This window comes from Arachis ipaensis, chromosome B8, assembly GCF_059453495.1.
Source record: "Arachis ipaensis isolate K30076 ecotype BB chromosome B8, ASM5945349v1, whole genome shotgun sequence".
NCBI classification, from domain to species: Eukaryota; Viridiplantae; Streptophyta; class Magnoliopsida; order Fabales; family Fabaceae; genus Arachis; species Arachis ipaensis.
Genome location: NC_142443.1, coordinates 904,369 through 915,443, shown reverse-complemented (window position 1 = coordinate 915,443; position 11,075 = coordinate 904,369). Strand labels below are relative to the sequence as shown.

General features: G+C 34.9%; 3 protein-coding genes across 6 annotated transcripts; 2 read left to right on the top strand and 1 right to left on the bottom strand.

Moving 5' to 3' along the window:
- Positions 1 to 126: 126 nt before the first annotated feature.
- LOC107612555 (uncharacterized) lies at positions 127 to 2,161 on the bottom strand. The gene has a single exon (XM_016314236.3). The coding sequence runs from the start codon at positions 1,606 to 1,608 to the stop codon at positions 319 to 321; it is 1,290 nt and encodes a 429-aa protein (XP_016169722.1). The 5' UTR covers positions 1,609 to 2,161; the 3' UTR covers positions 127 to 318.
- A 1,892-nt stretch (positions 2,162 to 4,053) lies between these two features.
- LOC107612556 (FCS-Like Zinc finger 10) lies at positions 4,054 to 6,817 on the top strand. Of its 4 annotated transcripts, none has more exons than XM_021108444.2 (3): positions 4,054 to 4,374; positions 5,220 to 6,353; positions 6,437 to 6,817. In XM_021108444.2, the coding sequence occupies exons 2-3, from the start codon at positions 5,302 to 5,304 to the stop codon at positions 6,570 to 6,572; spliced, it is 1,188 nt and encodes a 395-aa protein (XP_020964103.1). In that variant the 5' UTR covers positions 4,054 to 4,374; positions 5,220 to 5,301; the 3' UTR covers positions 6,573 to 6,817. The 4 variants fall into 4 exon arrangements, with proteins under 4 accessions (XP_020964103.1, XP_020964105.1, XP_088352694.1 ...); XM_021108446.2 differs by having other exon boundaries at positions 4,064 to 4,370; XM_088496568.1 differs by having other exon boundaries at positions 4,272 to 4,370; positions 4,932 to 6,353.
- Positions 6,818 to 8,177: 1,360 nt separating this feature from the next.
- LOC107610315 (Pentatricopeptide repeat (PPR-like) superfamily protein) lies at positions 8,178 to 11,004 on the top strand. The gene is made up of 3 exons (XM_021108442.2): positions 8,178 to 8,537; positions 8,816 to 8,916; positions 9,088 to 11,004. The coding sequence occupies exons 2-3, from the start codon at positions 8,841 to 8,843 to the stop codon at positions 10,932 to 10,934; spliced, it is 1,923 nt and encodes a 640-aa protein (XP_020964101.2). The 5' UTR covers positions 8,178 to 8,537; positions 8,816 to 8,840; the 3' UTR covers positions 10,935 to 11,004.
- The last annotated feature ends 71 nt before the right edge of the window (positions 11,005 to 11,075 follow it).

The following is an 11,075-nucleotide window of genomic DNA, read 5'->3' as shown; positions in this document are numbered from 1 at the left end:
TTTTCAATTCATATAGTGAAAACATGCAAGACCACATGAAATGATCTATGGATTGAACTACATGATCTTGCTTCTAAATATAGGGGACAGAGAGCATTATTCCAAACATTGGTGATGAATTGAAGATAGGAAAAACATGGCTGGACTGTCCAGCTCTTATTCTAGTAACTGGTAACTATAATAATACATCATTGCTAGGCAAGAGCCAAGAGTATTGCCTCGCAGGGAAAATTTGAACAAGGAATAAACTGCCTCTAATCCCAAATTTCCAATTGAACAACTAGTGAATCTAGTGTCTACCTTCTATGTCACATGACATCACATACCATTTTCAGCAGAATCATCATTCTCGTCATCTCCCTGCTCTAGTTTCCAAATCTTACTCTGCATTCTCTCCAAAATCTGCCTTTTCTGTGTCTCCAATTCCTTATGCAAATCCATCCTCATCCTTTCCAGCTCCACCATCTGCTGCCTTTTACTATTTTCAATCTTCTCGTATATCTTACTGAACTTATGAATGGAATCAGCTAGCAATCTGAATGAACAAGCTCCATCATTGCATCTTCTTTTCTTCCTTTTCTTTCCACGAGCCCCAATTGAACCGTCTTCGCTAGTAGATTCTGTAGTCTCAGGACTATTCCTCGTCTTATCTACTCCATTTGGATGGTTCAAATTAACTCTTGAGTTAATAACGGCATGCTTTTGTGATTGCATTTCACAGGAGAGACTTGTTTGCTGTGGTGGAGGAGACATTAGCTTATTCATCCTTTCGAAATAAAGCCATTTGCTACTTCCAACACCCATTGCAGGAAACTTCATGATCTCCTTTTTGTATTTTTTCTTCAATGTATCAATACGATTTCTACACTGAGTATCTGTCCTATCAATTTTTGAAACCTTTGATACTTCGGCTGCAACTTCATGCCATTCATCAGAGCGAAGACTCTTCCTTTCGCGTTGAAGAAACCGGTCACCCCAAGCATCAAGAAGAACAAATGTCTCATGCTCAGTCCAGTCGGTAAGTGAATTCCTACCACCTGAAGATGGTTTAGGAGATGAGGTAGCCACAGTTGATGGGGCTGGCACCCGAGGTGCAAGTTCATAGGTAGATACCAAACTCTTCAGCTTTTGCTTTTTTGGGTGCCACTCCAAACCATCTTCAATCTTATTGCCATGACTGTTATCGTTATCATCATTACCTTCATTATTATCATCATCATTCTCATTGCCATCACCATCTGTGTCACCTTCCTCATCATCATTGTTATCCTTCTGGGAAAGCCGAAAATTGTTACGAATTTTCTGGTTATCATCATGATTATTGCCATCTCCATCTCCGTCCGTGTCACCTTCCCCGTCATCATTGTCATCAGCATCCTTTTGGGAAATCCTAAAACCATTTCTTTGATCTATACCATCATCTTCATCCTCTCCTAACTGCTCCTCATCTTCTTCATCCACATCATTATTATCTTGTGGATATTCATTTGGAACTGGCTGAGAATATGAAGAACCCCTCATGTCAAGTTCCTGATAATCATAAACTTGGCTATGATTATCGCTATAATGGTTTGGGGGATACCTTGCATCATCCTCAATGTCATCCATACAGAAACAGATCACAGTTGTAACTTGAAACCAAATCTACAGAACTATTATTTCCCTAAGAAAGGGGTTCCTAAAGCTTTTACAACAAAGTTTGTTCTTTCACAGAGTAACCTATCTTATCTGGCTTCAGAAAAGCCAAGTCTACCAATTCCACTTTGTAAAAACGGTATACTATATCCCAATTTCTACAGAACTCTTAAACTAGATGCAACCTTGCCCCTGATTGATTCAATTCACAACATCTTTGTTGCGAATCACATCAAACAAAGAGGAAAGCTGCAATCTTTCAACAATTCCAGATCAAAATAATGTTCTTAAAAAGAACGAAATCGTGAAACTTACTTTACATAAATAATGGAATACGTGGTTGAGCTCCAATTCCACGCTCATCCGATAAACACAAACAAGAAGGCAGAATCAGGTAGCGAAATAATTTCTAAGAATAATAATACTGTGTTAATTCACCTAAGAAAACGAATTTTGCATAAATGAAATTCATAAAAAAAATTAAAAAAAATGTGATGGAATCGAATTGATCGGAAATGGAAACACTATTTGCGAAGCAGAATAAGAAGGTTCGCAGATATATCATGCTAGTTGCTAACGTCAGCCTGGTGCGTACATTAACCTTTTTTTTTTTGCACGGCACATTATCATGTTTTTTTTGTCAGACACCTTATCATGTCTGCATTTCCAAATTTTTAATACTTTATTGGGCCAAACACAAGTTTTGGGCCTTTTTATCCTTCTATTATGATCCATGAAAGCGATGAGTTTTTGGTATTATCGCCCGTGGCCCGTGAAGTGGAATCTAAACTAAAACTGAAAACAAAAAATTATAAATTTCATTTTCTAACATTTACATTTTACTTTTTGTCTTGGGTTCATCTTATATAAATTACCATATTTTACACATGAAACGTCCTAAAAAGATCCAAGGCCAAAGGTGGAATAATTGAATGAAGTTAAATATAACACGATATACAGTACTAAAATTGGGACCAGCTAAATCATGAAGGTAGGTGATGTTACCCATGCCTTTGCATTATAAATTGACGTTTCATACAAAATTTCCTTATCTCACCCAAAAAGAAAATATTGTTACTAACATTTTATGATGATTGATGAATAGTGTACCTTTCTATTTCTCCATAAAATTTGATAAGCTGTTGTTTTGTTATTGTTGGTTACATGCTTTGTTTGGCTTCTATTAATAAAAAATTAGATATGTACTTATGTAGAGTTTTTAGGGGGTGTTTTTTTACCTGCTTTGAAATGTGAAGTTCGTGACCCATATCTAATTGGACCCACAAATAATGTTTGTAACTTTATGGTTAATAGTAGAAGTTGTGGACACTGCTCATATTTTTTAGAACCCCACTCAGCTTTCTTCTTTTGTCCTTTTCTGCCGAGTATCCCACAAAAAGTTGAACCACCAAGAACCAACCAACCAATTTATTTAACTAAGGCCAATTTTCTTGTGCTCTTGTTTTGGTATCAAATTTATCAAACCAATTTTTTAAACTAAATATAAAAAATTTAAAAATTACTTGTTTTATATTTTTAAATTAAATATTAACTTTTAAATATTTTTGGTAAATTAGACATTAAAATTTAGACACCATAGCAATTATTTTTAATTAATTGCATTTCAAAAATCACCAAATCACAATATCTAGGCTTCAAAAACTGTTTAAGGAGTATAAAAAGATGAACATAATCTGTTTATTTTGTACATGGTATCTTAACAAGAAAAAATAAATTTAGGAATTACTTTAGAAAAAATTAAATTCATCTTAAATGTAAATCTTATATGCATGAACTAACTACTAACAACAAAATTATGACTTCAATCGTACTTATTCATATATCTATACATTAAGAAACTTCAAATCAAACAATAACTATAAAAGTGCTTATAAACTTACTTATGTATAATATTAATATTTATTATGCATTTTTTGGTAAATTTTAAAATGTTTAATAAATATTAAGGATGTATATATAAATTGGACAAGATTAAAATTTGATCAAATCTTAATATTTTACTAAATTAACATCAAATTTTAAATTCAATTCTAAATTAACTTTAAAAGAAACAAGTTAAATTAGGTTACTTTAATGTATGATTAATGTATATAGTGTAACAAATATTATATAACATTTCATTGATAATATTATGGTAAAATGTGTATATTAGTATAAAATATAACTTTTAATCAAATCAAATTTATCCTATTAGCTCAAATTATATAGGACAAAAAATCAGAAGTCTAAACTCAACAAAATATAATTTGGGTCCCCATACTTGCAAGCTCATTTTTTATTTTATGAAATAAATAAAATTTATGCAACTTATTTACTACTCAACCATTTTTATGCAATAAGCCAATAACTATTGTAAATGACATTATGTATTATACGGTAGAAATACGGGTACACTGTATTGATCATTGAACGTATTTGAAAGCTCTCAATCATGATTCATGAGAGAGAGAGAGAGAGAGAGAGAGAGAGAGAGAGTAGTACATAGGAAGACTCAGTGGTTCACTGTTCTCTGACTATGATGCATGCAACCTCCAAACAAAAAAATCAATTTTGATGATTAAACGAAAGCTGAAATAATGTAAAGAGAGTGAATCACTGAGCAAGTTTTGGTCTTTGCTGATCAGTTATCAGTTATCACTGATGTTCCTATCTGCAAGCAAAGTATCCACATTTGGGTTTCTCATCTTCTCTGCTCTCTGATTGAAGAAACCAAAGTAGGTGAGTTCACTATTTTTTTTTTTCCATTTTTTTCCTCTCTCTTTCTCCGTGTTTCGATTTCTGACCAATCTGATGCATTCTTCCTTTTCGGGCTTCTTCAGATGTTTGTAGATGGTTTGGGAGTTCATTTTTAGGCTTAAAAGATTTGTTTTTTTGGTAGTAATCGGACACCCATTTGATGCTTTTGTGAGATTGCCCAATCAGATTGTGTATCCATGTTTATAGACTGATTTTGCTGCTAATCTTTGAGCTTTCATGAACAATTTGTTAAAAAAAAATGGTGAATTCCAGTTCAGTGGACTGTAGAAATTTAAGGGATTTGTTTGATTTCATTTTCTTTGTTTTAGTCTCCAAGTTTTGCTTGATCATTGTTAAACGTTCATAAATCCATATTTTTCCAAGTTGATTTTACAGCATTTTATTACCGACTGTGTACTGGAAAATAATTGTTCGGTTGCATAAATTCTCATTAGATTCACCATCCTAAATTGGTCAATTTGATTAAAATTCAGATTTTGTTTTTGTTTTTGTTCTTTTTTTAATTTCTCTTATTGCAGCAAGTGTTCTCATATTTTTATTGTGAGCTGCAGAATGAATGTCCCAAATTCCCAATACTTTTGGCAAAGATGCATTTTAGCCATTGTTGTAATTGTTCCTATTGGCTATTGGTAATTGATGCCAAAATTTTTCAAGTAACACCTCTTAAACCATCTACATGGTTAAATTAGCAGTGGAGCAGGCAACTTTTCATGCCTTGTTTAGATTTGTTTCCATTTTTACCATGTTTTATATTGAATGGGAATTTATACAAGACTGTTTCCTATGGATGTTTGGATTTGGTGCAGCAATGAAATGATTGCTTCATCCTCTTAAGGGGAATGGGGCACTAGATAATTCTGAAGAAGTGAAAAGGACATTTTCGATTTCATGGCTGATTCTTCTTCCGGTTCCTCTTTACCTGGTGAAAATACATCAAGCCTGAGGCAAATAAGCTACTCCTTGTTCCACAATTCTGGTTGTAGGGTGGGGCCTGCTGCAAAAGGTATACCGGATTCTGAATCTGCTTGGAGCCCCACATCTCCTCTGGATTGCAAGTTATTCTCAAATTTTAGCAACCCCTTTGGTGTTAAGTCTTCTAAAGCATCATTTGGATCTGGACACAAGAAGCAGTTGAACTGCGGTAAAGTAGGCCTCAGCATTGTTAGTTCACTTGTTAATGAAGCCAACCTTAAGGATGATGAAATCCTTGGTAATTGTCAGCTGAAAAATGTGCTTTTCCGGCCACTGATGAATAGTGGCATTCTTAAAGTCTCAAAGAAAAGCCAAGAATATCTGTCCCCTCACAGAAAATCAAATTCCTTGCCTAAAAACTATGTGATTTCACTTCCTTCAGAAACAAAAATTTCCAAATTTGAAGTTGAAAGCTTTGATGATGTTTCTAGCAAAGAAGAGTTAGGTCATGAAGGTAAACCTTTCAAAAGTAATATGACTTCTTTGCCTGGTTCCTTGAGGCCTTCTTCATCATTAATCTATGCAAATCACAAGTCCAATCTGGGAGTAATTGATTTATGTGTAGAAAATGCATCTTCTGCACTGAATTTGGCTTCAGTGGCAGGTAGAAGTTTGGAGGTAGATAATTCTTTGAAGATTCAATCATCTTCACTTCCTGTATCCATTGATTTTAGTAAAGGATACATAGGCTCACTTTCTGCAAGAGATATTGAGCTTTCTGAGGATTATACTTGCATAATTTCTCATGGTCCAAATCCTAAGAGAACTCATATTTTTGGTGACTGCATCCTGGAATGTCACAAAGATGACTTTACTGAGTTAGGCAAAAAGGAAGAACCTGCTTTTGGATCTTCCCAGGTTTCTACTTTTTCAGAAGGCTTACCCCCTTACCATTCTGACAATGCTTCTAGCTTCTGTTACTCATGTCACAAGAAATTGGAAGAGGGGAAAGACTTTAACATATTCAGGTTTGTCCCAACATCTCACAATCCCCCATTTTGTTATAACTTGCAGTGAAGAACTAATTATAACTCATTTTGATAACTTGCAGAGGTGACAAAGCTTTTTGCAGCTTTAACTGTGGATCCGAGGAAGAAGTGGAGAAAACTTGCTCTAACTCAACAGACAGCTCTCCTGGCTCAAGTTACCATGATCTCTTCTTCAAGGGTCTGCTTTTGTCCAAATAATTGAATTTATGATTGCTATGCAAATTATGTCATTTGTTGGTTGTCATGATCCAATTTTCATGGTTTTATGATAGTTTTGGTAGAGTTCTATTCCTTCTGAATCTTGGTAACTTCTAGAAAGATAAATGCATTATAATGTTCACTAGATGAGACAGAAAGAGGCCACTGGCCCTCACTCATCAGTTTTTCATTTTATGTTTTGTCATTACTGTGAACCCAATGAATGAACTCTTTGATTTGATCAATGCACCCAGCATGTTGGCCATTGAGATTTTGAATATTTCATTGAACTATTCTTATTCTAGAATGAATATGGTTAAATTTCAAATGGATAAACATTATATCAGTTAACTACTTTTTAGCTATGGAAATTTTGAAATGGAACCTATTTATTATTTGAGGCCTAATTATGTGAAGAGAAGAAGGCTTAGAGCTTGTTTGGGTGAGCTTCTAAAAAAATATCTTTTTTCGAGTTATCTTTTTTTAAAAGATCTTATGGAAAAGTAAAAGTAATTTTATGTTTGGGTATTTTATGCAAAAAGATCTTTTTATCTATCAATTATGTTTGGGTATAACGATATAAAAATATTTTTTTGTTTATTTATTACATATAAAATATCTTTTTTTTAAGAAAAAAAGATCTTTTAAAAAAAGATATAAATTACAATTTCTCAAAAAGGATGTTTTTTTTTTTATTTTTCTAATGCTTTTACTTTTACTACTAGAAATTTGACAAATACGTTAAAAAATAAAAAAAAATCTTTTTTTTATTGAAAAAATATATTTTTTTATCAAAATAATGGCGCCCAAACAAACGCTTACACTGAGATTAAATTACATAAGCCGTTTATCTCACAACAATATGTGCCAAAAATTGATGTCAATGCCTATTTTTATCATTATCAATTTGTTATACTTCATTTAAAAAATAAAACAAAAAATAAAAAAATATTGTCTATTTTTGTCATTATCAATTTATTATAATTCTTTCTAAAAATAAAACAAAAAATATTAAATGATTAACATTTTTTTTTATCATATATTTGAACTAACGTCAGCAAACTCCATACTTTTTATTAAAAGGACAAAAGTATTTTGTCCCATGGCATTCTCCCAAGAAATATGGTATCATTGAAAACAAGGTGCGGTAGAGTCTCGGAAAATTATTGTCAAATATTTGAAGAGTATCACTTTTCTTTTTTGCAGCTAATATAGTCCCTTATTTATATAATTATATTCATACTTCCATGTCACCAAAAAAAATATTCATACTTCCATAACTACTAACCGACTAACTAATTAGTAATTAGACTAATTAATCCCTAATAACGTTCATTAGGTTCATAGCAACTATTTCTCACAAAGTTGGTAAAAATAAAAGACAGCAAAAACTTTTTTGAACCCAAAATACAGAAGATTTTTTTGGTCGTGGGCTATGCCCAGCCCAGAACCTACCCCGAAGCCGCACAGACGGCGCAGTTTCTGGCCCAATAAAGCTCTACTCTGTGACTACCCTATGCCCCCCATTTGAAGAGAATTCAAAAAACTAAAGTAGCCAAGCCAAGCCCAAAAATAAAAAAAAAAACAAAAGAAGCTAATATCAGAAGCTTCATCCGCATGACCAAAAAAAAAAAAAGCTTCATCAGTAACGGCGCCTCTCCTCCCTCGTTGGCCAGCTGCCGCTCCTGCCTCCAATCTGATTATTCCCGCCATAGCTACTGGAGGAGTTCGTGTCCGATTTGATTGTCTGTCTCTACCATCGCCATTTCAATTTGCAGATTCTTAACTCTGAATGCAAATGCCTCAGCAGTGATGCTTGAATTTGCCAAGATTTTCGCAGCTGTTCCAGTAATCAAGTTTCCCCTGTAATCCCTAATAAGTGATGCCGATGCTGCAATTCCTGTTCTTCCATCATACGTTGCGTCAACATTAACCTTTACTCAGTCTTTAGGCGGCGCTTTCCAGGTAACTTGCCTGTTGGATTATTAGTTGCCCTGTTGAATTCTGCTTCCAACTTTTTTGCTCTGATCATTGCTGGTGCTGGATTAATTTCTATATTTTGAAATATGAACTGGTTTCTAGTCTTCCACACCGTCCAGCTAAGAAAGCCTATGTTACTGATTAAGAACTAAGAACACTGTTCCATTTAATTGTAGCTAAAGAGAGAAACTCCTAATGAACCAGGCTCACCAACTTTTATTATGTACTTATGTACGATCCCTTATTGTGATGTCCCTCATTAGGTTCATATTATCTTCGGTAGCAGCAATGCTTTCTGGATCTCTTGCCACAACAAGGAAGATATCAACTTGGCCTCCGTTCTCTCAGAGAATAAAGCAAACAGGTGCTTTTCATTAATATGTACCAAGTTTGTAGAAGTTTGGTTTGCTATCACCTTGATTGTTGCATCTAAGAAGGAGAATAATTATGCCAACTTTGATGTTTTTGTTTGTTACTGATATGAATGGATGCAATTTCATGTCTGATTGTGTTATGTATGGATTAAAACTGGCAGAAAATGAGATTGTCCAGATGTTTCGTTTGCCTAATTCCCGAGAAGAAAAGCTTAGCTTTCCCATGGAAGGAGGATGTGATTCGAGGAATGGCCATAATGCTCGCATATTGGATGAGAGATTCATTAGGATTTTGAAAATATTTAAATGGGGACCTGACGCAGAAAAGGCATTGGAAGTGCTGAAAATGAAGGTCAATGCTCGCCTGGTTCGTGAGGTTCTGAAGGTAGATGTTGAGGTAAATGTTAAGATTCAGTTCTTTAAGTGGGCTGGGAAGAGAAGGAACTTTGAACATGATTCAACCACTTACATGGCTTTGATACGCTGCTTGGATGAACACGGATTCACTGGTGAACTGTGGAAGACAATACAAGACATGATTAAAAGTTCATGTCCAATTGGTCCTGCTGAATTGTCTGAAATAGTGAAGATCTTGGGCAAGGCTAAGATGGTCAACAAGGCTTTATCTGTGTTTTACCATGTTAAGGGTCGCAAGTGCAGACCTACAGCAAGCACTTACAACTCCGTTATCTTGATGTTGATGCAAGAGGGGCATCACGAGAAAGTGCATGAGCTGTATAATGAAATGTGCAGTGAGGGTCACTGCTTCCCTGATACTTTTACATATAACGCACTTATATCAGCATTTGCAAAGCTAAATCGTGGTGACTCTGCTGTTAGATTATTTGATGAGATGAAGGAGAATGGATTGCAACCAACTGAAAAAATTTATACAACTTTGATGGGGATATACTTTAAGTCAGGTAAGGTTGATGAAGCTTTGGGCCTGGTCCTGGAGATGAGAACACAACGTTGTTCCCCAACTGTTTTTACTTATACAGAACTCATAAGAGGATTGGGGAAATCTGGGAGGGTTGATGATGCATACAGCGTATACAAGAATATGCTGAAAGATAGTTGTAGACCTGATGTTGTTTTGATGAATAATTTGATTAACATCTTGGGCAGATCAAATCGCTTAAAGGATGCTATTAAGCTTTTTGAGGATATGAAATTGCTGGATTGCACCCCAAATGTTGTGACATATAATACCATTATTAAATCATTATTTGATGCCAGGGCTCCACCCTCCGAGGCTTCTTTGTGGCTTGAGAGGATGAAAAAAGATGGAGTAGTCCCAAGTTCATTTACCTATTCAATTCTCATCGACGGTTTCTGCAAAACAAATCAACTGGAGAAGGCTTTGTTGCTTCTTGAGGAGATGGATGAAAAAGGGTTCCCACCCTGTCCTGCTGCCTACTGCAGCCTGATCAATAGCCTTGGAAAAGCAAAACGCTATGAGGCCGCAAATGAACTGTTCCAGGAATTGAAAGAGAACTGCGGACGTTCAAGTGCTCGTGTCTATGCTGTGATGATTAAACATTTTGGAAAATGCGGTCGACTCAACGAAGCCATCAATCTCTTTAACGAGATGAAAAAACTCGGATGCGCTCCAGATGTTTATGCTTATAATGCTCTCATGTCTGGGATGGTGAGAGCAGACATGATGGATGAAGCTCTTTCCCTGTTTAGGGCCATGGAAGAAAATGGTTGCACCCCAGATGTAAATTCGCATAATATAATCCTAAATGGCTTAGCTAGAACAGGTGGCCCGAAGCGCGCAATGGAAATGCTTAACAAAATGAAGGCTTCTGCTACTAATAAGCCAGATGCAGTTTCTTACAACACTGTTCTTGGTTGTCTCAGCAGAGCAGGTCAGTTTGAAGAAGCTGCAAAACTTATGAAAGAAATGAGTTCACTTGGATTTCAGTATGACCTTATCACTTACTCATCAATACTTGAGGCAGTTGGTAAGGTTGATGAAGATTCTAATATACTAGACTCTTGAAATCAACCTACTATAACATTTGTTGTAATTTATTATATATATATATATACACACCTTGCATAAGAGAAAATGTCTTGCAGCTTTAGCTAAGTCTTACCTCCTTTATTCAAAGTTTTAAGTTCTCTTGCTTCGATAAATATC

What these genes read in the sequence shown, in the direction of transcription:
- LOC107612556 (XM_021108444.2), top strand. Translation starts at nt 5,302, where the DNA reads ATGGCTGATTCTTCTTCCGGTTCCTCTTTACCTGGTGAAAATACATCA. An exon ending in AAAGACTTTAACATATTCAG is followed by an intron (nt 6,354 to 6,436) that starts GTTTGTCCCAAC and finishes GATAACTTGCAG; the next exon opens with AGGTGACAAAGCTTTTTGCA.
- LOC107612555 (XM_016314236.3), bottom strand. Translation starts at nt 1,608, where the DNA reads ATGGATGACATTGAGGATGATGCAAGGTATCCCCCAAACCATTATAGC.
- LOC107610315 (XM_021108442.2), top strand. Translation starts at nt 8,841, where the DNA reads ATGCTTTCTGGATCTCTTGCCACAACAAGGAAGATATCAACTTGGCCT. An exon ending in TCAGAGAATAAAGCAAACAG is followed by an intron (nt 8,917 to 9,087) that starts GTGCTTTTCATT and finishes TAAAACTGGCAG; the next exon opens with AAAATGAGATTGTCCAGATG.